At 50.4% G+C, this 23,351-nt stretch overlaps 8 protein-coding genes across 8 annotated transcripts; 3 read left to right on the forward strand and 5 right to left on the reverse strand.

Annotated features, from left to right (window-relative positions):
* Positions 1-65: 65 nt before the first annotated feature.
* PV06_09413 (uncharacterized protein) lies at positions 66-1,851 on the forward strand. Its single transcript, XM_016410861.1, has 2 exons — positions 66-176; positions 399-1,851. Exons 1-2 carry the CDS (start codon positions 108-110, stop codon positions 1,722-1,724), a joined length of 1,395 nt encoding a protein of 464 aa, XP_016258668.1. The 5' UTR covers positions 66-107; the 3' UTR covers positions 1,725-1,851.
* PV06_09414 (uncharacterized protein) lies at positions 1,795-4,123 on the reverse strand. Its single transcript, XM_016410862.1, has 2 exons — positions 3,713-4,123; positions 1,795-3,648 (listed from the first exon to the last, which is right to left on the reverse strand). Exons 1-2 carry the CDS (start codon positions 3,723-3,725, stop codon positions 2,306-2,308), a joined length of 1,356 nt encoding a protein of 451 aa, XP_016258669.1. The 5' UTR covers positions 3,726-4,123; the 3' UTR covers positions 1,795-2,305.
* A 712-nt stretch (positions 4,124-4,835) lies between these two features.
* PV06_09415 (uncharacterized protein) lies at positions 4,836-6,425 on the reverse strand. The gene has a single exon (XM_016410863.1). It carries the CDS (start codon positions 6,242-6,244, stop codon positions 4,940-4,942), a length of 1,305 nt encoding a protein of 434 aa, XP_016258670.1. The 5' UTR covers positions 6,245-6,425; the 3' UTR covers positions 4,836-4,939.
* Positions 6,426-6,624: 199 nt separating this feature from the next.
* PV06_09416 (uncharacterized protein) lies at positions 6,625-8,551 on the forward strand. Its single transcript, XM_016410864.1, has 5 exons — positions 6,625-7,051; positions 7,184-7,303; positions 7,370-7,713; positions 7,770-7,853; positions 7,923-8,551. The coding sequence occupies exons 1-5, from the start codon at positions 6,854-6,856 to the stop codon at positions 8,089-8,091; spliced, it is 915 nt and encodes a 304-aa protein (XP_016258671.1). The 5' UTR covers positions 6,625-6,853; the 3' UTR covers positions 8,092-8,551.
* PV06_09417 (uncharacterized protein) lies at positions 8,305-10,480 on the reverse strand (the record flags this gene model as incomplete). Its single annotated transcript, XM_016410865.1, has 5 exons — positions 8,305-9,266; positions 9,403-9,505; positions 9,591-9,934; positions 10,029-10,292; positions 10,444-10,480. 5 exons carry the CDS (start codon positions 10,478-10,480, stop codon positions 8,305-8,307), a joined length of 1,710 nt encoding a protein of 569 aa, XP_016258672.1.
* A 629-nt stretch (positions 10,481-11,109) lies between these two features.
* On the reverse strand, positions 11,110-14,888 carry PV06_09418 (uncharacterized protein; the record flags this gene model as incomplete). The annotated part of the gene is made up of 2 exons (XM_016410866.1): positions 11,110-14,417; positions 14,466-14,888. 2 exons carry the CDS (start codon positions 14,886-14,888, stop codon positions 11,235-11,237), a joined length of 3,606 nt encoding a protein of 1,201 aa, XP_016258673.1. The 3' UTR covers positions 11,110-11,234.
* Positions 14,889-15,176: 288 nt separating this feature from the next.
* On the reverse strand, positions 15,177-17,416 carry PV06_09419 (uncharacterized protein). Its single transcript, XM_016410867.1, has 5 exons — positions 16,860-17,416; positions 16,351-16,807; positions 15,900-16,303; positions 15,551-15,850; positions 15,177-15,502 (listed from the first exon to the last, which is right to left on the reverse strand). Exons 1-5 carry the CDS (start codon positions 17,019-17,021, stop codon positions 15,479-15,481), a joined length of 1,347 nt encoding a protein of 448 aa, XP_016258674.1. The 5' UTR covers positions 17,022-17,416; the 3' UTR covers positions 15,177-15,478.
* A 4,730-nt stretch (positions 17,417-22,146) lies between these two features.
* Positions 22,147-22,809, forward strand: PV06_09420 (uncharacterized protein; the record flags this gene model as incomplete). Its single annotated transcript, XM_016410868.1, has 1 exon — positions 22,147-22,809. One exon carries the CDS (start codon positions 22,147-22,149, stop codon positions 22,807-22,809), a length of 663 nt encoding a protein of 220 aa, XP_016258675.1.
* Positions 22,810-23,351: the final 542 nt, after the last annotated feature.

The following is a 23,351-nucleotide window of genomic DNA, read 5'->3' on the forward strand; positions in this document are numbered from 1 at the left end:
ACAGCACACGTTTTCATCACGATCGCCCTCTTAGTTCTACAACCACAGTCTATTCGTGCGACGATTGAAATAATCAGCAGGAGCTTGATCTCCGAGATCAATATCTCATGCCTGTCAGGCGCTCGCATAAAAAGTCGCGTAATGGCTGTGCCCAGTGTAAACAGCGTCGCGTCAAGGTAAGATCTCATCATATACACATGAACTAGTTCGATTTTTGCGTCATTTCTGGCGGTTGACAAAACATCACACCGTCTCTAAGAGATATGTGATTGATGGTTGAATTATGTTGTGTCGTCGTGGTTACGAGGCTAAATACTTTGCCATGCTTTACGCGCGATCTCTCAGTGGTAGGAAGACTCACTGTAAACCGTTTGCTGACACATTGGACGCCATTCTAGTGTGACGAGATGGGCCCAGTATGCGCAAACTGTGCAAGACGTCAACTTCCATGTTCCTTTCTCACCGACACCGACGAGACCACACCCAGCAATGGCGCCTCCGAAAGCCCTGCTCAACTACCACTCCCACCCCCTCCACGCCCGCGTTCAAGACCGACATCATCAACTTTGCGCGCACAACCATCCCACCTTCCGACACCACCAGACATCCGCCAAACAGCCACTACGCCTGTGCCCGAGTCGTCGCAGATCCAAGCGAGACACCTGTTGGAGCTTGAGCTCATGCACCACTACTCGACCTCGACCTACATGAGCTGTGTTGGACTTCGAGAGAGCGCTGCAACGGTTAATGCCTGGAAACGTTTCGTACCTCGAGAGGCCTTGAAGTACGATTTCCTCTTGTACGGACTGTTGGCGTTCACCGCGCTACACATTTCCAAATTGACACGACCCCCAACCGAGGATAAGTCCGGTGATGACAAAACCATGATCATGGACGGTGGTCGTGAAACGACCATGTTTTCCGCGCCGTCGTCCTTTTATTTCCAGAAGGCCCTCGAGTACCAAGACGAAGCATTTCAGTCGTTCCGCTCGGTCCTCGACCACATCACACAGGACAACTGCAACGCCGCTTTTGCCTTTTCCGTCCTCACGACGCTCCTGGTCATTGCGGTCCCCGGCTTCGAGGATGGGAGTGAGAAAGACCCGGCCAACAAGACGATGCAAGCGGTCTTCACCATGTTCGAGTTCCTCAAGGGCCTCGGCTCTATCATCGACGCCAGTGAGGAGTGGTTTTACCAGGGCCCCTGGGCGCACGTGCTCGTCCATTTCCACGAATTCCAAGACGGCAAATGGGAGCTTTCGAACCAGGACAGCCTGCAGGTCCTGCGTCAACTGTCGAGCCTGAATGAGGAGCTCAACGACGCGACGGACTCGGCCGACAATTCCAAGTTCAAAGTCAACAAACGTGCCATTGACAATCTCGAGCTGTGCTTCGCCAAGTACGACATTTCTGGTGATGCAGGGGTAGGTGGTGCCGAGGGCCCGACGACCGGTGGAAACGAAGTCGGTGACAAGGGCCACATCTTGGGCTGGCTGGCCATGGCCGGCGCCGACTTTGTCTCGTTGCTTCACCACGGCGACTCTCTGGCGCTCTTGATCTTCCTACACTGGGCCGTCTTGTTGAGGAACCTCGAGTCGTTCTGGTGGTCGCACAACTCTGCAAAGGCCCTGGTCGCCGAGGTCGCGAGCATGTTGCACCCCCGGGGCAGTGAGTGGGAGCATCGGACCATGTGGGCTCGTGAAAAGGTCGGTTTACCTTGGTAACACGCAGTACTGAGTACTCTGTAATACTAGGGGGGATTCCGTCACTTGAGAAATGACACCAGAAAGCAAATGTTAGAGGTTATTGTTCGAGATTACTACCCAATATGTTAATCAGTACGGAGTATTATCAAAATGACATGATTTCAGAAAGATCAGCTTTTTGATACGAAAGTAGTCTGTTCTGATCCGATCTGTTTTTCTTCTGTTCTTGTTCTTGTTTTCCCGTTCCAAGCAATCCTGACAAAGCTATCAGGGGGTATTTAAAAGACTCGATCGATTCCCAAAATATCGATCCACTCTAGTCAATCATAGATTTTTATCCAAGAAAGACATTGCTACTGTAAAGTGCCTTCCACCAGCCGTCAAGAAAAAAAAAAGAAAAATCTTGAATGGTCCCCTCCAAGGACTGACTCCGTGCTATATGCCAAAAAAGAAAAACGTAAACGTCAATGACCCGCTGGATCTAAGATGCCAAAAAAGACCAGATATTCCATGTATATCTCCAAAGAAAAAGAAAATTCATCCTCATCGTAGACAAGATTCGGGAGATGCGTCGCATGAGAAAGACGCAAGGGCTGAGCTTATCCCACGTGACCCAGTTCCGTCAAGACCTGCTTCTCTTTCGTCGGGATCGACTTGTTGATCAACGAGTTTGAAAAGTTCCGGCTCTTGTTCCCGTCGTCCGGGTCGTAGATGCTGGCACCGTCGTGGCTCTCGTCACCGGACTCGAGATCGCTTTCGTCGCGGAACGGTTTTCTCGTGGTGGACGACGGGGCGGAGGGTTTTTCTCCGTCGTAATCTTCGACGTTGACGGTCGGGGTGGTGGTCGTCGTCGTGTCCGTGGACTTTTCGGCGCCGTCGCCGTCGGCCGAGTCGATCGCTTTCGGTGTGTCGGGCATGCTGTACAGGTAGGTGGCCAAGAAGACCAGCACCGAACCGAAAAGGAAATAGATTGTGGGCACAAAGTTGAAGATGAAGATGGACGCGACGGTCGAGAGGATGATGGACAAGGAGGTGGCGAACCCCTTGAGGATGTTGTCGGCGTACTTGATGACCATGGCCACGATGAGCCCACCGGCGGCCTGGGTGCAGATGGTCAGGACCACGACGGGGTTGTAGCCCTGGAAGAAGCCCTCGGCGCGGATGGCCCGGCCGTCCCAGACGAAGGCGCCGAAGAGGGCGATGGCGAGGCAGCCGATGCTCAGTTGGATGTTGCGCACCCAGATCGAGGCCGTGTGGCCGCCCTTGAGCACCTTTTCAAAGTAGACGCCCGCGAAGCCGGAGCAGAGGCAGGCCACGGCGACGGCGACGATCCCGAGCATGTAGTTGCCCTCCTGACGGGTGGTGGTGGTTTGCGTGCTGCTGCTCCCGGAGGGGATCTGGACGCAGGCCACACCGGCGGTGAGGATCACGAGGGCCAACCACTTCTTCCCCGACAGGGTCTGACCCAACATCAGCACGGCGAACAAGGCCGTGGTCAGGATCTTGCATTGGTACGTCACTTGGAACGTGGCGGCGTCCAGGTTCGACGCGGCGACGAATTGGAGGTTGTTCTGTAGGGTGTATAGGACGGCGGGGACGAGGAGTTTGAGGAAGCCACTCTTGACGCTGAAGATGTCGGCCCAGAGGTGGTGGAGGGTGTAAGAAGGCGGGTTGGAAGATGCGGTGTTGCCCATGTCGTCTGCCGCGACGAAGGAGGGGAGTCTGGAATACTGCGACTGGGACCGTTGTTCGCGTAGGTGGACGGTGAGACATATTATACATTTGAGGAGTTCCGACAACACCACGGCGGTCGAGCTGAGGTACCTCGGGCCAGGCAGGATTCGGGAATATCTCATGATCAGGACGAGAGAGGAGTTTTGGATGACGAGGGTCAAGAGCGATGCGTATTTCGTGGGGACCCCATAGATGGTCGCGACACCATCTGCGAAACCTTTTGGTCAGTCGATCTCGTTTTGTTTGGTACGCGAGAAGAAGATGTAACATACCTTGAGGAGCCATTGTTCGTTCCTAGGTGGTAACTCTATATAACTGGGAGACGATGGACTTTCGTGGGGAGCTTGCACACGAGGTGTATTCGAGTATTGTATGGTGGGTTGACAAGGATCGGTTTGTTTTGTACTCGGTACAGGTGGAAATGAACTGGGAAAACAAAACGAGTGACTGGCACCTGTTTGGAAGAAAAAAAGGTACCTCCGGAGTACGGATACTGAAACAGTGGATTTTTCTAAACGAAGGACATGATAAGTGAGTGAGAAGGACAGAGGAACTGTTCCCAGGGTTGAGGAATCTCTTTTTCACGGTGATACAATAGAGAAGGACATTCTAGAGGAACGAAGAAGAATATACGGAGCGTAACTGATAGCGGGTTGAAAGGGAACAAGGTTGGTCGGCGGCAGAAGGCGTCAGGTGGTGCGTGACAGAGAGGGATGAGAAATTAAAGGGTGGAGGTTTCTCGACGGGGCTGAAAGGCTGAAGGGGCTTGGGCTTGTTGTATTGGGCATTACAATACCTTATCGTACTGCCACACGTTTCGAATCTTCCATACGTCTGAGACTACCTACCTACCCCGTACTACGACTTATTACATACAGCATTTTCTTTATTGTCTACTTCCTTTCGAATACACACTGTAGGGACTTTTTTTAGTTCCTCTATCATCTCAAAAGCCATGTGAAAAACAAAGTACACGAGTAGTAGTGGCCTTGGCTACGGGACGGGTTTCACTAAAAGACGAGGCTCGAGCTTTTCCCCCCCTACAATAGCTCCCATTCCAATGCCACTCTACCGGAACAATTCTCTCCCTCTCTTAGGTCAAATGTCACGGCTGCCAAGTGAAATTGCCCTCGTACCTGAATATCCGGGCTTAGTCAGGTTAGACCCCGACAGCCCAGACCGATACTAATACGAGGTAAATACTGTAAATTGGTAAGTCACACTAGCCTCTTCCGTATTAGCCATACAGCTTTAATTAGAAATTTCTCTTTCTTCCCTCCCCTCGTGGTGGTCACAGCGCCACTTACGGAGTATCTCGTATCGATAAATCTTTTGACACTGCCCTACTATCCGTATCAGCACGACATCTTTTACGTAGAATGGTCGCTTTGGGTTCGATATCAATGCCATTTCCAGCAATCTGGCTTTTCTAACCCTCCCACATGGATTGAACAAAGTACAGGGTATATATTTAAACTCCAATAAATACTCCGTACCCTTCAATTGGCATAACTGAAATGAAAGGGATCAAGACGAAATTGTTTCTCAGTCACCGGCTCACCCTTGAAGAACGCCAACAGCCATTCCTTCACGCTCACCTGGACATTGTATGAGACATGTTTCAACACCCAGGCATATGATGCTGCTTTCCATATCCTCTTGCTATGCTCCGCACTATGGTCATTCACCTGGATTTGCCACATGACGTTGTTGCAACTTTGGCCCGTCAGGTGGAGGTCGTCTACCTGCTTGTGAACACCATCCATGTACTCTTGCAGGCTCCGGAAGTCGCCGGCCTTATCCAAGGTCACCATACCAAAAGTCAGCAGACAAGTCACTTGGAATATCATTTCCAGCCGACCTTGTTGAGTGAGTTCGGCGTCCAAAGGTGGCCGACGCTCGACGAGCGAGAGCAGACTCGAGTCTAGCTGCAGTCCGAATGAATGTATTCGTGGCGGTCCTGCAGTTTTCGATGTCACCGCTGTGAGGCCGCTTATCGTTGACAGTGACTTCCAGAGCTCCCAGAGGCCGAACAAGAAGCCGTTCAGTCCCTTGACCAGTCTGTCCAAGTCTGACTCGTCCCAGATGTAGCTTTCCGGACTCGTCCCGTATATGCACTCGAAGAAACACATGACTCGAGACAGGAGGACTGAACCGACAGCCAGAGGCCCGCCGGTTGATTTGAGGATGCGTCTAACCGTAGAGTAATGCATCCCTGCTGCATCTTTGGCACCGGTCCGCCTGTCGAATGTGCCCAAACTGATGATCGAGGCGAGCAGGTCATCTTTTCGATTCGGGCTTGCCTTGGTGCTTAGGACCCGCAACATCTTGAGGGCTTCACCTTTGTGCCTCATCACTGCCATGTTCAACTCGTCCTTTTCGCGTTCCGAAGCATATTTGTTCAACCCGATGCGATACAGTGCAGACCGAGCCAGGATGACTTGGAAACAAGCTGGCGTTGTCAGCGCAATGGAGAAATTGCTGGCAACTGGATGTGGCCGGAGTCGTGAACTGAAGCCATAGGTTGCTTTGGGATAGTAGAGCAGGTAGAAGCTGACGAGGTGTTCTTGCAGACGGTCCAGGTTCACGGGCAGAGCTGCGAAGGGGTCGAGTCTGTCAGAAAATGGTTTCACGCTGTATCGGACTATGGCGAGGAGTTTCTGTCGCGTCGACAGCTCTCTGAACTTTTCTTCTTTTCCTTTGTCGCTTTCATCTCGCTGCTCGTGAGGTTGTAAGTCTTCCGCTTCGACAACGACCGACTCCTTTTTGATGTGGATCAAAGCTGTAGATGTTGGACCGGCCATAACCCGCTGAAATCATCCTGCCCGGTGTGTAGGATGTCGTTGAGAAAAGAGCTACTACTACAATCTCAAGTAAGCGTCTCAGAGTTTGTAAGAGTCAGACTAAAATCGCGGTCAGGGCCTAGTCGTCATGTAGTACTCTGTACTCCTGTTCGTACTTGTACTGTATCACCTTCGATTGAGGTCATCAAAGTCAGAGGGCAATCAGGCCTCGGATAGGCGGGTCGATCAGTTTAGTGGCCAATTATTTCTACAATGACCCCCTTAGAAGGTGCATCCCCGGCACTAACTCTAGGCGCACCCCAAACACTTCTAACAAGCTTGGAGTGTCCGGGAAATACTGGGCCTATGCAATACACTCATCAGCCCCTCGTTACGGTACGCAGCTTCTCGCCACTTGCATGACGTTTAATTCCTCGCTTCACAACCAGCATCATCACACGCCATGGGACCGCATCCCACATAATACGTCATGCTCGTGTTTCAGGTGCACGAGGAGATAAGATGTACTCGTATTGGGACTCATGTGGTTGTATACCACGATGCAGCAAAACCTCAAGTCAGCCCAGAAACCTCCGACTGTGTGTGGTCTCGAGACTTACATGGTAAACAATGGTTGCTCGAACGTATCCAAATCCCTATACCCTTCGAACCCACGGCCGCCCTCGAACATCCGATTTCCGCGTCTTCGTTGAAAAGAATGGATCCCCTATCTCTCCCTTCCATGACATTCCGTTGTACGCAGACCGAGAAAACCACGTATTCAACATGGTGGTCGAGATTCCAAGGTGGACTAATGAGAAATACGAAGTAAGCGTGTCGCAAGTCGAGGCAAGACAGGATCAGAGCAGTAACCCCCAGAGTTCTCCTCCATCAATACTCACGACTTACATGACTATTGGAATACTGACGGTTGCGGGTCATTGACGCCTCTTCACCCAGATCTCAAGAAACAAAACCTTGAACCCAATCCACCAAGATCAACCCGACGGTATCCCAAGGTATGTCCGGAATAGATACCCGCACCACGGATACATATGGAACTACGGTGCTCTACCTCAGGTTTGCATCAACTCCCCCCCTCGACTCTTCTTTTCATGTTCTCATGCTGAACTGCTTCTGCAAAAGACCTGGGAAGATCCCAACTACGTGAACCCCGACACCAACGCCAAAGGCGACAATGACCCGATCGACGCTTGTGACATTGCTCAAGCCGTCTCTCATACGGGCGAGGTCAAACAGGTCAAGGTGTTGGGTGTCCTGGCGCTGATCGACGGCGGAGAGACGGACTGGAAGCTCATCGTCATCGACGTGCGTGATCCGATGGCCAAGGACATGCACGACATCGGAGACGTTGAACGACTCATGCCTGGGTTCCTCACGGCCACGCGAGAATGGTTTCGTTTGTACAAGGTTCCAAATGGGAACCCTCCCAACGATTTTGCATATGATGGCAAATTCCAGAACAAGAAGTAAGTTCCTGGATTCTTACCTCAGGGCACTGAACAGTCTACTCACAATGCCCTAGATTCGCTCTCGGTGTCATTGACGAATGTCGACGTGCCTGGGATAATCTGATCATTGGAAAGAGCTCACCAGGCAAGATTAGTTGGTAACTTTTTCCACTCCGGTCTCGTGCTTTGTTTTCGGCTATACTGACCGGATTGATGAATGGCCGTAGCACGAACGTGACAGTGGACAAATCACCCTTTCAAATAGATCCCGGCGATTTGGACATACCCAAGGATGAACATTTGAAGCCGGTTCCAAGACCAAAGGTCATTGATGAATGGTTCTTCCTTCCTGCTCGAGACGTCCCTGACGAACAACAACATGAGGATGGACCATAGCGGCAGAGGATGTTGTGTTTGTCTGTACTGACCCTAAATCTCAACAGAGAAACTCCAATCTAATGCGAATCACTCCACTATATGGCATACAGATTCTTTGTCGTATCTAAAATCCCAACCATCGATCACGTCTAAATCTTTTGTCGTGGCACATCACACCCACAACCCCGTCTTTCCTTTCTTTCAGGGATTCCTGATACCACTTATACGCTACTATAGCCTTGCCCTCTCAGCGTCATCTCTGACCCTCACTCCAGCTTTCCTTCCCGGTTCTTTATCCTTGACCTTCAAGATCCGCCTCAACAGTTTTCCGGTCGGACTCTTGGGCACCTGGTCGGTGAATTCGACCTCGACGATCCACTTGTACCTCACCTTTTTCTCCTTGACGAATTTCAACAGCGTCCTCCCGACGGCCTCGGTCGGCTCGACGCCCTTCCTCAGCACGACGTACGCCTTGGGCCTCTCACCGGCGTAGTCGTCGGCGATGCCGAGCACGGCACAGTCCTCGACCAAGTCGTGACCCAACAACAAATCTTCCAACTCGGCCGGGGGCACCTGCAACCCCTTGACCTTGATCATCTCCTTGATCCGGTCTTCGATGTGCACCAGCCCTTCGTCGTCAAAGTGACCCACGTCGCCCGTGTGGAAGAAGCCCTCGGGATCAAAGGTCTCGGCCGTGGCGGTCGGGTTGTCGAGGTAACCCATGGCGATCTGGGGGCCCCTGGCGCATATCTCGCCCGTCTGGTTCGGGCCCAGCTCTTTCCCCGTCGTCAGGTCCAAGACTTTGGCCACCGTGTTGGCGACCAACATGCCCCCCGTCGTCGCGTACCTGTAGTCGTAGTGAGAGGGAGGGTGCGCGGTGATGCAGGCCGTCGACTCGGTCGCCCCGTACCCTTGTCTGAATCCCGTCCAGGGAAACTTTTTCTGCAACAGCGATATGATCTCGGGAGAGATGGGGGCCGAACCGGAAGACCACCTCTCCACGTGTCGAAGGTCGTAAGCGTCCACGATCTTGTCCCTCACCAACCGAATGATGATGGGTGGCACCAGGATCAGTTCCTTGATTTGAAACTCGCAGATGGCTCGGAGCATGGCCTCCATGGTGAATGCCGGCAACATGACGCTGTCGCCGTTCATGAAAACCGGGTAATGACAGAAACGGACCACTCCGGTGACTATTCATGTTTTGTTTTCAATCTCATGTCAGTTGGTTCGCACGTACATATTTTTCCTTCAGGGATGGATTGTCGGTCTCTCTCCACCCAGAAAGGAAGAAGCCGAAGGGTCATGCGAGGTGATGTATACACGTACTGTGAAATAGTGGCATCACCGCCAGAATCTTATACTGTCCAGCGGCCTGTAGCTGCTTCAATTGGTGACACTGTGCGATGATGTTCTGATGGCTCAACATGACCTGAGTGAGATTGCTCGTTGTTAGCTAGTTTTTCTTTTTGGAATCGGCGTCTCTAGAAACCCAGACAAAGAAAGACACAACTCACAGCCTTGGGAAGTCCCGTGGTACCACTACTGAAGTTCAAATAACCACAGACGTCTGCATTGGTCATTCCTTTGGGGATGGTCCAAGGAGGTTCTTGTTGTTGTTGTTGTTGTTGTTGTTGTTGCTCTTCACACCGTTCCATCAAATCTTGTATATTTCGAAACCCATCCACCCTGCCTTCCAAAAGTAAGACGCTCGAGGCAGGGACGCCGACTTCTTTGGCCGCCGCCAAAGCAACGTCCAAACTTTTCGGCAAGGTCAACAAGATTTTGGTCTTGGCCACTTTGAGGGCGTAGGTCATTTCTTCGACGTTGTAAGCCGGACTCGCACCATTGACCCTACCGCCTGTTTTGCGTCGCGAGGAGGAAAAAGAGTCAGTGGTTACAATTGCATTTAATCGACGGCGTTGAGCGGGGGAAAAAAAGAGTCTGACACTCACCACCTCTGACGACCGCCCACATGGCGACGGGGTACCATATCGTATTGGTACTGAACAACGAAACGGTGTCACCGGGTCGAAACCCATATTCTCTGACCAACGCCGTGTGTAGTTGCGTGGCTTTGGTCTTGACCTCTCTCCAATCCAATCTTTCTTTCGTGTCGGCGTTGATGTAACCACACAGCGGTCCGGACGACTCGTCATAAAGAGGGGAATGACCTTTGTCCTCAAACGCCCATTCCCAAGTCGTGATGTCGTCGGGTACTGTTGAGAAATTTCAAGTCTTTGTCAGTGGCGAGTTCTCAGTGTGAATTTGGCCCCCCTCCACCCTCCTAGACAATAGGCTCCTCCACGTACTCCACGTACAGAGATCAAACATGACCAGAAACGAAATGAGAAGTAGATAAAAGCATACCTTGGACGTCCGGATGTGGAGTTTTGAAGAGAACCATGGTTTACAAAAAGGTGTCTCCCCCTAATACGGATACTGTCCGGATATATCTCTCGACACAAGCTAAATCACCTGTCCGTACTTCGTACTCACACCCCTTTCGAAGACCGTAAGGATAAAGAGAAATGTAAAAGAGGGTAAATCGGAACGTTCAGAGATGGTTGTTCACAAAGGCCATTCGACGGAACGTGGGGGATTTCCCAAGATATCAAAACGTGTGTGTAAAGTGTTTGTGTGTGATCTTTCAGATGCTTGCCATCTTCCCTCGGTACAATAACTTTGCAGTAAGGTAATTAGTCACTCCGTACCCTCTCCTACGAATACGGAGTACAGTATTTATTTGAAACATGACGAGTTTATCAATTCCGCACGGCTATATCGGCGTCGATGGCCGGGTAGAGACGATCGAGAGTTGGGGATGGAGAGGAAAATGCGGAGTACGTAGACAAAGTCCACCAGACTAAACCAATATCATCAACACTTGCCGGTATGAAGCCTCGGCTGAAGCAACAGTCACTGGCATCAAATTACCTCAACTGGCAGAGTCCGGGAACGCATTCCGGAGTAATCGGTAGGTTATGCACGATGCTCCAAGCACTATCTATCAACAAGCATCTCAGAAATGCTTGTCTTGATACTAATCGTATACTGTAGTACCTCAAGAACCCAACTCGGACCATCGTCGTCATGATGATCATCATCATCCCAATCCATAACTTGTCATCTTCAACTCTGCAACCTATTGTTTGCTCTCATCATGCCCCAACCGGTGTAAACCGACTCGTGGTTTCGAAGCCTCTCAAGCCAACTCCAGAATCAACCCTTCGATCATTTGGAGCGGCTCCTCTGTGCCCAAGGTTTTGGGCCTTTTGTAAAAATGATCTGAAATCAACCTTGGGGCCATCGATCCATCCACCCTTCTCATTTTGTACGCGTGCTGATGGCATGTTCTCACCACTGACAATGCACAACACCGTCATGCCTCGTCTGTATTTCAGACCACTCAACAATTTGGGAGTGATCAGGAAATATTGACTACCACCATCGTCTGCTGCAATGTCCACCATCCGGCCATGTACCATACGCTCGTTTCTTGGATCCATACCCTGGTTGATCTCATCGACGACTCGGAAAGGAGCTTGACTCAAACTTTGCATGGCCATGAGATAGAATATCGTACTGACCGCCCTTTCTCCACCAGATTGTCGATGACTATCAAGTAGACTGAGCGGCTCTTGCTCGCGGAATTTGACACTGATGTGAATAGCCCAATTCGCAAAATCGAGTCCGTTGTCAGCGCCCCCGTTCTCTTCCGTACAGTCGGCAGGCATTTCGGAAGATGCCTTGTAGACAGCAACCTGACCGGCACAGCCGATTCTCGCAAAAGAGTCGGAGAATGCTTCGTTGATCTTGGCAACTACAGCCTCCAGACGTTCTTCCCATTTGCCACGAATCTCTTGGATACCGTGCTTGAGATCAGCTTGCTGTTGTGCATCGTCTATGAGTTTGGCTCTTAGTCTTTCAATCAACTTCGCTCGGTCCTCATATTCCCTGATGACATTCGTACTGCCACCCTCGGTCAATTCGAGTTTGGCTTTCTCGGCATCGATTTCAGCCTCCAGAGCTTCGAGAGTCTTAACTTGATCGGCCATATGTTGTATCAATTCCATGAACCCGTTGTCATCTTCATCTTGCTGGAGCTGTTGAGCTTCGGCCTGTATGCCTTGACAAGCGGAATAAAGGGCTCTCGCTCGCTCATGATGTGTTTCATGAACCTTTTCTGCGTCGGCCACTTCTCTCTCCTTCTCTCTGATCGCAAGGACAATCTGCTCATTCTGGCTGGTCAAGTATGTAAAGTCGGAACTGGCTTCGACGTGTAATACTTCAGCCTCGAGCAGTGCAGACGATTTGGTTTTGACAACTCCTACAGCAGAGGCGAAAGCAAGGACTGCGTTCGTCTTTTCTACCATTGCATTGGCCAATCCGTCGTTCAGTCGCTTCATAAGCTCTTTGGACTCGGCCAATGCCTTCTCCGCGATCCTTATCTTGTCTTCTTTTTCCGCAATCTGTGCGTCAAGCTTTTTGTAAGCTGCGTGGGCAGCTTGCTTTGTATCTTTTTCCGATCGCTTGGCTGATTCTTCCGCTGCTAGCAATTTTATTTGCTCATCAAGTCGGACAATCTCTGCCTTGAGGTTGTGGAATTCGGTCGACAGGAGTTTTCCTTCTCCTGAAACTTCATTCATCTGTCGTTGAATCGCCGCCTGTCTTCCCATATCCACCGGTTGATCTGTCCACATTTTGGCGACACGAAGATCTCCTACACGAGACGAGGTTCCTGCAGTGCCATATTCAGCTCGGCGCATGAATTGGTAGAGTTTTCGCCCGGCCACGTAGCTGGCTATTGAGGTTGCGGCGAGCTGGTCATGCTGTTGTTGACTAAGTTCTGTAGAGCTCATTGCGGCGCGTTGGAGGTTTCTCTCCGCGCATAGCATCGCCAGGACAGGGGCAGGGCCTTGTAGGTGATCGATCGCCCAGCTAGTCAAGCCAAACTTCGCCATCTCTTCTGGATTCAAGGGACGATGGGCTTGCTGTTGAGAGTTAGCAGGAGGGCAGACCCGGAGACTGACGTCGTGTAGTTTCAGGCCTTTTGAAAGCTTGTCTTGCAGCTTCCTGAAATCGTCCTTATTCTGAACGGTGATGATCTTGAAATCATTCTGCTGAAGGAGAGACTCGACAGCATCAGCCATTGCGGGGTCTTTGAGCGAACATTCCACGATGGGAGGACCATACACGTGCGCGCTGAATTCCTCGCGGTTCTGTTGGATCCATTCCCAAGCTTTGAAGGTATCTTTTGAAGTTTCTTTGAGTTTCAATTCCTGCTTTCCAGCTTCTGTCTGCATATCACGAAGGGTCTTTTCTAGTGCCTCACGTCGTGACCTGGCCTCCAGTCCTTGTGTCTTGAGAACATCTTTGCGCTCACTCAGTTCGAGTTTCTGAGTCTCCACGGCTCTCTGTCGGTTCTTCACTTGCAGGATTTCGTCGGTCATGGCACGAGCGTCAAATGCTGGTGGCACCTGTTCCTTCTGTTGTCTAAACTCTGCGATCGCCTTCATATTGCGGCTGATCTCCACCTTCTTCTCGCCGGGAACTTTTCTCTCGGCCTCCAGTCTGTTCTTGTAATCGTCGACAGTGCTTTGCGTCTCGGCGATCTTCTTTGCTGCTTCCTCACACTTTCTTTCACTCACCGCCAGATCTTTCTTCCGCTTCTCCTTCAAGGACCTGACATCTCTTTCGTATTTTCTCTTTGCTTCGAGGTCTTTCAAAGTGGGGGCAGAAATAGCCTTTAGACGTTTCAGTTCCTGAGTCATTGTTTTCGCCTTCTGCTTGGCCTCTTTGTATTTGACCCTGCACTCGGCGTACTCTACGAGGGGTCTGCATTTCTCCATCCATTCCAGTCTCTTTTTGACCAATGCTCGTTCACGCATCCTCTCAACTTCCGTTCGTTGCAGTTCTTGTCGATTTTCGAGATTGGCCAGTCGCTCTTTTTCTGCTTTGGATTTGTTGAGTGTCTCGCTCTGGACACTGCGTAATCGTTTGAGGTCGTCGTGCATCGACGTCATCTCAGGACCTGCTACAGCTCGTTGGGTACTCGCGAGGAGTTCGATCGGACTCATCTGTGCGAATTCCACCACTTTATCCTGTGGCAGGAATTGACAGAGATTGTCGATTTGGATGTTGAAGGAATTCGCCAATTTTTGAACTTGTCGGCCACTGGTAGCATTTCCATTGACGGTGTATTTGCTCCCTTCTCTTTTGATAACTCTGGTAATGATAGGGTTTTCAGGTGAGTCGGCAGATCGCTGGAGTTCGATCTCAATAGATGCTTCTCGACATCCGTGCTTGATGAATTCGACCGGATCTTTGGCGCGTCCAAGGTACTATCAAACGTGAGCCAACTTAAAATGCGGTCGGGTAACAGCACAAACCGAGGGCGGCCACCCAAGCCCAAGACAAATTGCGCACACTAGAGTGCTCTTTCCTGTGCCATTTGGTCCTATGACCATGTTCAAATTGGGTCCAGGATAGAATTCTGCAGAAGTGTAGGTGACAAAGTTGATCAATTTGACACGAACAATAGCCCCCGGCTGATGCCGACTTTGCCGGCCTGAAGAGTCACTCTGAACATCATTAGGTCGATTTCGACGATGTAAGGGCTTCAGTGTAATGTTCGGCGTAGCGCTCATATCAGAGGGAACCTCATCGTCTTCGTCATCGTCTTCCGGGGAATGTGCATATCTTTGGCGTTGTCGCTTGCTATCGTTTGGCGCGGTTGATGAGGGTGTATTTGGTCGCGAGTCCTCATCGTCAGAGTCGAGCGCTCGAGACCTGCGACTCACACGGGAAGCCATGATAGGCCTGACGATCTCGTCGAGTTGGCTCACAGTGGTCTTTTTTCAGAGTGCAAAAGTTGGCGTCACTAATCCGATCAATGTTGGCTCATTAGGCTGCGCTTCACTTTCACAGAACGCGGTCGCGCCTGCCCCACCGCTCTACGCGACCATCGTATCGGGTATCATACCCGACAATTGGTTTCTTGGATTTGGCGGAGTATCTGGATAGAAACTACTGAGCAACTCCTCACTCCGTATGTTGAGAGTGGTTCTAATGCAGAAGAAGACCCGAGGAGACACTGATCACGATGTTGAATGAAAATCCATTCCTACTCCCAACAAGGGTATTTTTACTGATAGCGACGGCACACGATCCTAACCGAGATATCGCGACTTGAACGAAATTCTGACTGAGAAATGTTTGTTCCCCCTTTTCACTTCATTCTCCTTGATATTGTAGATGCCATACCCTGTTCCGCCCAAATAGACACTTGAACATGCAAACTGGTTCGCCCGCGATCCGCTCGAAACATGTCTCACAAATGCATACTGTTTGGCTTGTCGAAATTGGATTTAAGTATGTGCTTGTCGTGAGATATGCTGACTATTTAAAAGTAATTACCACGAGGCACCTAAGAGAGCATTAGCGTTGACGATAGCCCAGCGGTAAGACGACTTACAGCCAGGAAGATGGCAGTTATGATAGCGGAAATGACGAAGGCGGTGATGATGGCCTGCAGGAAAATAGTGTCCTGTATCTGACGGAGCGCCGGTTCTCGGATCCAGACTTCACGATCGAAGATCTTGCGGATGATGTTGCGCTTTTCATATTTGGCGACCCAGGGAGCATCTTCATAGCTATTGGCAGATCCCAGGCTATCGAACGAATCCTTTTTCGACGCATAATCCGAGGAAGCCTCATCGTCGTCGTTGAAGAGTTCCCATGGACGGAGATGTCGATGGTGCATGCCATGCAAGACCTGAAATATCGGTCAAAATCATATGACGGCGGAGGCTGGATCAACTTACCACACACATGCCCTTCCATCCCGCAAACAAGGTGGCGATGCCAATGAAGAGACCGAGGAATGCCAAAGCCCTCCAACCACGATTGACCGAGCTGAGTGTGATGACAATGGCATATACAATGCCAGCAACGATCCCTGCAACACCCAGGCCTTGAGCAAAAGTCTGTCTTGGTTTATTTCCATTGCAGATTGTCCATCGGATGAAGTTGGGATGAGCCTGTCGTCTGAGGGACCACTCCACGGTGGTGATGACGTCTCTAAAGGCTGACGGATGTGTTGTGACAGATAACGCCTTCAGGAGAACGGTTCTCTCTTTCGAAGAGAGATTGAGCATTCTTGAACTTCCTTCAGCGATATAGATGGCGATGATTCTCGAGATCTCTTCGCGGTAAGGCTGAATGGTGACTATGAACCTGTCAGAGCTTTTCTTGGTATAGTGGGACTGTTCTTACATGGTTGCAAGGTTCCAGCTTCTTCAAAAGCGGCCTCGGCTTTCCTGCTGTGATCGGTTGTTCCGGAGCGTAGGGTGGTGCCGTCCTCGCTGTAGCCAACTGTCGACGGGGCGATGCTGTCACGGTCGGCGATGGTTGCAGATGGCGTCCGGGGAGGTGTATTGAAAGGGTTTGGGACAACTTCAGGCACTCCGAGTTTGGCATTCGGATCGAAATCGGTCCCTTTCAGGATAGCGGTGGCGCTGTTGGGGATTTTTTTAGGCAGCTTTTCCTTTTCAGCATTCGTCTTTTCATTCAATGCTTGCTCTGCGGTCCATTCCGGTGCCAGTCTTTGCTGGCTCTCGGGAAGCTCCGAAAAGCGCTTGCAGTAATCCTGATGCCAGAGATAAAATTGGAGGTTCTCTGCATCGTGCTCGATGTAGCAGAGGAAGTCCATGAATTCACGCAGGGTTACAGGCTGGAAAGCTGTCAGTTTGCATGCGAGGACAAACGAAGGAAAGGAACCTTACGGGGCATGTTCCACCACTGATGATCTTGTCGAACGAAAGAGCATCAGGAATGCCACATTGGCTACTGGTACCTGAGCTGATCGATTCAGCTGGCTTCTCCGAGTCAATAGAGCTGTGAGAAGACACATAGGCCGGGCGGCGATATGTAAGTGAGAGAACCATTGTGTGCGAGTCCTGAGTAAATGTGCAGTTGATCGAATATGCCTCCTGACTGGTGAAAGGATGCTGTTGATCTGAGGTGATGGCTTTTGCTTTCTGGAAGCTGGATACTGATGTCTGGTGTGCGGTAGATGAGACAAAGGGCAGTGTGTTGGAGATGTGCTCCTCGAAAGATAATAGTAGAAGGGTTTGAAGCGAAGTAGATGACAGGGTGACAGAGAATGAGTTAGATTTTTGGGCAGGATGGAGGGTCCAGTGTGAGCGAACGCAAGTCCCTCGGCCTTGAGAATGCTTCTCTATGCCAATCGAACGACTACTTTTTGAAGATGGTGGAAGGAGGCAGGTTTCGACTACTGGTTAGGTTGTCAATGGACGAGGCAGAAGAAAACACGAAGAAATGGCGAGGTGTTTATCAGTTTCCTTCTCTGTCACACCTCGAACGAGCTATAAACCGATGGCTGCACTTGTCTAGGACTGACTTCCTGCACCCCTTGTCGACACGGGCGAATAAGAGATGCATGGCTGGGTGGCAGGAAAGAACATCCAGTCACGAGAGTGCGGTGCCTGTCACTCACAAAGGGTGTGGTCCGAACTTCCTCAAGGCGGATACAGCACCACGATGTGGGAGACAGGTGGAGTTCAGAGGCAACTGGAGAAATCTGTACTAGCCTTCACGCATCTTTCCCATGCCAGATGGCCACCACATAAAGTACGAGGATGGAGAAAGAGTAAAATGCTGGCAAGGGCAGCGGATCGGCCAGGACGAGGAACATCGTGAGGGAGCGAGAAAACATGGCGCTTCCACTGTTCGGTTTGGGGCAAAAAGATCTACAGCTACTCGCTTGCATCTCGTACCCGACGCCACCGTTGGCCACTTGGACCCATTGGCACTGCGTTTTCTTGTCCTTCGTACGTCAAACTCCTTGTCTCTGCGTCATCCATGCGAGTTGTAAACTCAACTACGCGGAAAGACAATCTTTTCTCCCTTGCCAGCAGGTCACTCGTCCTCCTCCTTGCATCTCGCCCTGCATCTCGTCCTCGCCCTCGCCGACAGCGCAGTCAATGTTGCTAAGCTACTCAAAAGTCGGCGCGAGACAAAAATTTCAATTTTCAGAGGATCTTGAACAGACACTCTCGGACGTGAATCAAGGTGCATCTCGAAAACAGCTACTTTATTGCCTACGACCTCACACTTACGGGATGATGTTCGTGGCGTTATACCAGGCCTCCGACGGACATGGATAAAGTTGCGGTCGCATTCAAAAATAAGCCACCACATTGGCGCTAAAATACCCTGGGTAGGCACGTCGTCGTTGGTAAGACGTGTGCTAAATGGCTGGGCCTCTACTCCCTACGGCTGGTAGCGCTGGCGGACCTTCAACCTGTGGCCTCCTTCGTGAACGAAATTTCGTCTGGGAGGAATAACAAAGGAGCAAAGGGCCAATCAGTCCACTTGGAAGGGATATGCCCTGGTCATATCGACCTGGTTCAGCAACCTACTAGAACTATCGACTGTTCTTGTCTTGGGTGTCAACACCTCTCGAGCACTCTGCCTTTGTGTGATCTCAAAGTCTGCTTGTCCAGAATTCCGGAATGAACAGTCTGGGCTGTTCTCAACATTCTTGCCGGCAATCTTGAATACCCTCAGCCAGCCTCAGGATTCTGATGACGACCAAACCAGCCTCTCCCTCCTCTATGAAGTATTATTGTAGGCCATTTTTATTACAACTCCGTAGCCTCATGCCCGTCCCCGTGCCCGTCCGTCCACTAGCCAGGGACACACACTACTGCAGATACGCGACTCAGGTTCCCCACACACCTTTCCAGGCATCGATGTATGTCCGCCTTTCCTCATCGCGACAAGGCCTGTAAAATGCATCTTGCTGTTCTTAGACTGTCCCCGTGTTTCTTTGCAATTCTTCTCAAGCCTCTCATGCAGTCCTTGGTCATAGCCTGAAAACACCTGAAGCTAAATGAAGCCACAAACTCTTTCGACATTTTTAGCTGGATAGTAACCAAGAATGAATCTCAAGCCACGAAATTGGCACTCTGTAAAACCCAGCTACAGTGCACACAAGACGTAGTTGGTGTCCACTCGCATCCTCCTTTGGAAGCTGTCCCAACCTATTGTACGGATACTGCGGCCCTGTCAAAAAGCTCTACCAAAGAAAGGCTTTCCAGCTGGCGTTTGCGCCACCACGTACTATTTACTTGCCCTGGTACGTAAGCTATCACATGGTCGATGCGGACAATGGACGGGAGAGCGCTTTCCCTTTTGACTTATCCGAAGTATCATCATTCTACCGCGGTTAGCATCCCCTGCTGCTCTCCCGAAGTCATAAACATGTGGATTTGAGAATCTATACGATTTGTGTTCTTTTCTCAGAGGGCCCCTCCTACAAGCAAAGGTCCCTTTTTCAAAGCACAAGCTACTTCGTAGTCCGTGAGGTTTCAACCTCGAGGATCGTGGTCGTGCTGCCACATGCCCGTTCCTTACAATCCAAGCTTGTCATGCCGTTGTAGAGATCTTCATCTCACGTTTTTGATGCCCCCTCGTGGCCGTTGATCTCCCAGGGGAGGCGATGGCTTCTTGGTGTGGGCTTACTGGTCATTAGTGGTCCAACCGGGGCTGGCACTATCGAACGATCAAAATATCTTGTCTAAGATGATGCCTTGAGAGTCCACCGGGAAACTTTTTTTTATTTTAGTTCCAGCCCTCGGATGATCCGAGATCTCAAAGTCACCCGTGCGTTGTTTACCCCACAAGATTCATCCCAGAGCTTAGCTTTTGATGCCTTTTTGCATCTTGCTCCGAATGGACAGCACCGTCATCTTACTCGCATTGCATCAAAAGGTCGAGAACACGAAACCCACCAAATCATATAAATCTTTGATCTTGTGTCATCCTCGACTTCACATCGAAAAAGTCAGCACCAAAGGGGGGCGAGTGTCAAAGGAGGGCCGAATGCACAAGACAAAAAAAACATGAGCTCATCATTGTCACTGACGTGCAGTAGCGCAATGGCCCCTACAACAGGAGGATGGCGCCACATCCCGTTCCCTCACAACTTGGATGGTTGTGGGTTGGCTGCTCCCGCTCGCTATCGAGGGAGGTCAATGTGCGCTTCCACGATTTTGACAGACTTATTCGAACTCGTAAAAATCCCCCAAGTCGTCCATCCTCCAGCTGTGGCCCTACATCCAGCATGCCACGTCTAACTTGTTGGAAGCACTTCCGGCCTTGTTGCGACTTCTTCCTTCCCTCAAAGCATCCACACACTAACCGGTACATGGGGGAAATATCGCAACATGCTCATTGTACTCTCGTAGCATTTGTGTGCATGAGCCTACAACACAAAAGTTCGATTTTCATTCCTTTCTTCATGAAAATTCCAATGTCTCTTAACCCATCTCCATTGGTGGCTAATTCCGCAGAACAAAGAAAACTGCGATAGAGCTGTCTTTGCTACACTTATGTACCCAATTGACCAAATTTAGAATCCCTTTGTACACATGATTGTTTGTTTTGTAAAGGTTTCAATAACTTGGGGACAAAGGTGAGTGGTGCTTCGAAAATGACAATGATCAGATATATGTTCACCCCTGGTGATGGGCTCTTTGGGTCGCCATGTATCCTGCCAAAGCAGCCTGCAATAGCAGAACCTCCTCCCTGGCTCCCTTCAATAAGCCACATAATTGACACGAACATCTACATACAAACTGTTTACCATGTCCTGGTTATGGCGAAGACAGGATCCTTGTGCTCCTCCAAGTACCATCACCGTCACTCAAACTGTGCTGCAAGGCGCAGCTACTAGCACTGTTGCCTCGACCGATGCTCCCCCTTCAATCTCGAGTGCCGAATTTACCTTTGGTGCTATCAATGTCAACCAGAGTGATGCTTCGAATACGTCAGGCGCATCTGTAACAGATTCAGGATCTCTCTTGGCCTCTGGTGCTGCACACACACCCTCAGTGACCAGCATCACCCTCTCAAGTACTGTTCCAACCACCAAAACAATCCATCTTGTTTCCGCATCCACCTCCGCGACAGGAAGTGCCACATCGAGTGCCTGCCCTGAACCATCATCTTCGTCCTCAACCTCCAAACATTCCGGAGCCATCGCTGGTGGTGTCCTTGGTGGAATGGCAGGTCTCGCCATGCTTCTTGTGCTGTTATTGTGGTGCGGCAGGCGACGATCGAAATTCAAATTTACCTTCAACCGAAAACTTGGAAAGACCGAAGACGAGCCAAAAAGTGAGGACGCGATCCGACATGAGCGTGACCTGGCCATGCAGCAACTCGAGCAGAACAAAAGCATCCCAAGCCCACGGTCGTTTGATTTCGGGCTCCCGAAAGTGTCCCAGAACTCGACGCCTATAATGCCGAAGCATTGGATATAACATCATCACAAACAGATCTACAACGAACCATGCCAAAAACATTTTATATGAAAGGCCACAAGTAAATAGGCAAACAGAGAATAGTATTACCTTAAATGTCTATGAATGAACAGACCTGTTGATCTCTCTGCATTAAATTGAATCCGCTTCAGGGAACTCGAACTGCTCCAAGCTCTCGGCACGCGCTCATGCAGACGGTGCCGCTTTTAAGACGACATGCTCTCGACTCACTCTCTTCTCGCTTTCTTCTCACCCTCTCACTTCACGCTCTGACTCACTTTATAGCGATAGTTTAATTTTCACTGTAGTCTCTCGACTATATTCTGTTTTGAGACAAGTTCTTTCATTAGAGACAATTACAGAGACTATGTTTTCTTCTAGAATTTCACTCCTAGCGTGTGGAGCAAACCCAGGACCAGTGTAGACCCAGATGACATGTCCTAAGTGGCAGTCAGTGCCAGGTCATGGATAACTGGTCAGTACGTTGTCATTGTGTTGGTACCTAAAGCACTGCCGAGGGCGCTGATTCCAATTACCGTTGCGCAATACTCAATAACCACGCCGAAGGCATATAGCCTATCTTCCTCACTGCTGGAGTACCCCACTTGACAGGAGAAATTATGGACGTCCATAAAGTGCAACAACAGACCTATTTATGCCCGCAGGAGTGAGAAGCATGAACGAGACAGTCATCTAATTAAGCACCGGCGTGTTGCGAAGGAATATGGCATCTACACACGAACCCCGACTCATCGTCATTGGGTGCGGAGTTGCCGGCATTGCTCTTTCAGCACGACTTCGCTTCGATCTCGGCCAAAGGAACTTCATCATCTACGAGCGTGAAAAGTCTGCGGGCGGTACTTGGTTCTTGAACACTTATCCTGGCGTGGGCTGTGACGCTGATTCACATCTGTACTCTTTTTCATTCAACCCGAATCCAAACTGGTCAAAGCGTTTTGCTGAGCAGCCCGAAATCCTGCAGTATCTGAACGACACTGTTGACAAATTTGGCATCCGGCCACATGTTCGCCTTGGCGTCGAAGTTATAGAGTCAACATGGTTGAGTACGCAATCTGTATGGCGGGTCGGTTTGCACGATCTGGAAACCGATCACTACTTCGTCCAAGGTCCACCACATACAAAGCACTTGACCGGCCTTGTCTGCTGGATCGATCGTCACACCAAGCTCCGTCACTCCAGCCTTGATGTCCCTCTTGGTCAAAAGATCGGCCTTGATGTCCCTCTTGGTCAAAACATCGGGATCCGCTTCGGTGCCGCGAGTCTGGAAGCAAACCGTCTCGTAGATACTCGACTATCTGTTAGGCCCAGAGACGTCTACAGATCGAGTGACTGGGACAACTCGAAGCCAATCATTGTCCGTAGATAAGTCAGGCGCTCTTCACCTCATTGAATTAAACGCGGAAAGATGCAGAAGACGCGCTCATCCGGGGTCTTGAAGCGCTTGGTGTGATCCTCGGTGACCTCAACGCTGAGAATTGTCGTTCAGATTTTCACAGCTTCCAATAGAGGGAACTGGGTCTGCAATATCGTTAATAACACGGCCGTAACCTGGGCCATACCCCGTTTCCGCCGAGTTAGCTCGCACTCCAAAGTATTTGCATTGTCGGATTGATTACAACATGCTGAAGGGCCTACACCTTTGTTTGCCTATGTGATTTAAGACTGTCTCTACCGCAGCCGCCGCTTGGTCTGTCCAGGATCTCTTTCTATCTGAAAGCACAATTGACATTATTGCCTTTGAGAGCGGCAATATTGGCCGGCGGTGGACAAAGTGAATCTAATTGTATGAGACAATGGCTGCTTCATGACCCGCTCCGTTATGACGCCAGATGTCAATCACATCACCCTTGGCTTGACGCTATTGCATGTAAGAAGCGATTGAGATCTGACTGTGTCCTGCGTCAATTG

This window comes from Exophiala oligosperma, assembly GCF_000835515.1.
Source record: "Exophiala oligosperma strain CBS 72588 unplaced genomic scaffold supercont1.10, whole genome shotgun sequence".
NCBI classification, from domain to species: Eukaryota; Fungi; Ascomycota; class Eurotiomycetes; order Chaetothyriales; family Herpotrichiellaceae; genus Exophiala; species Exophiala oligosperma.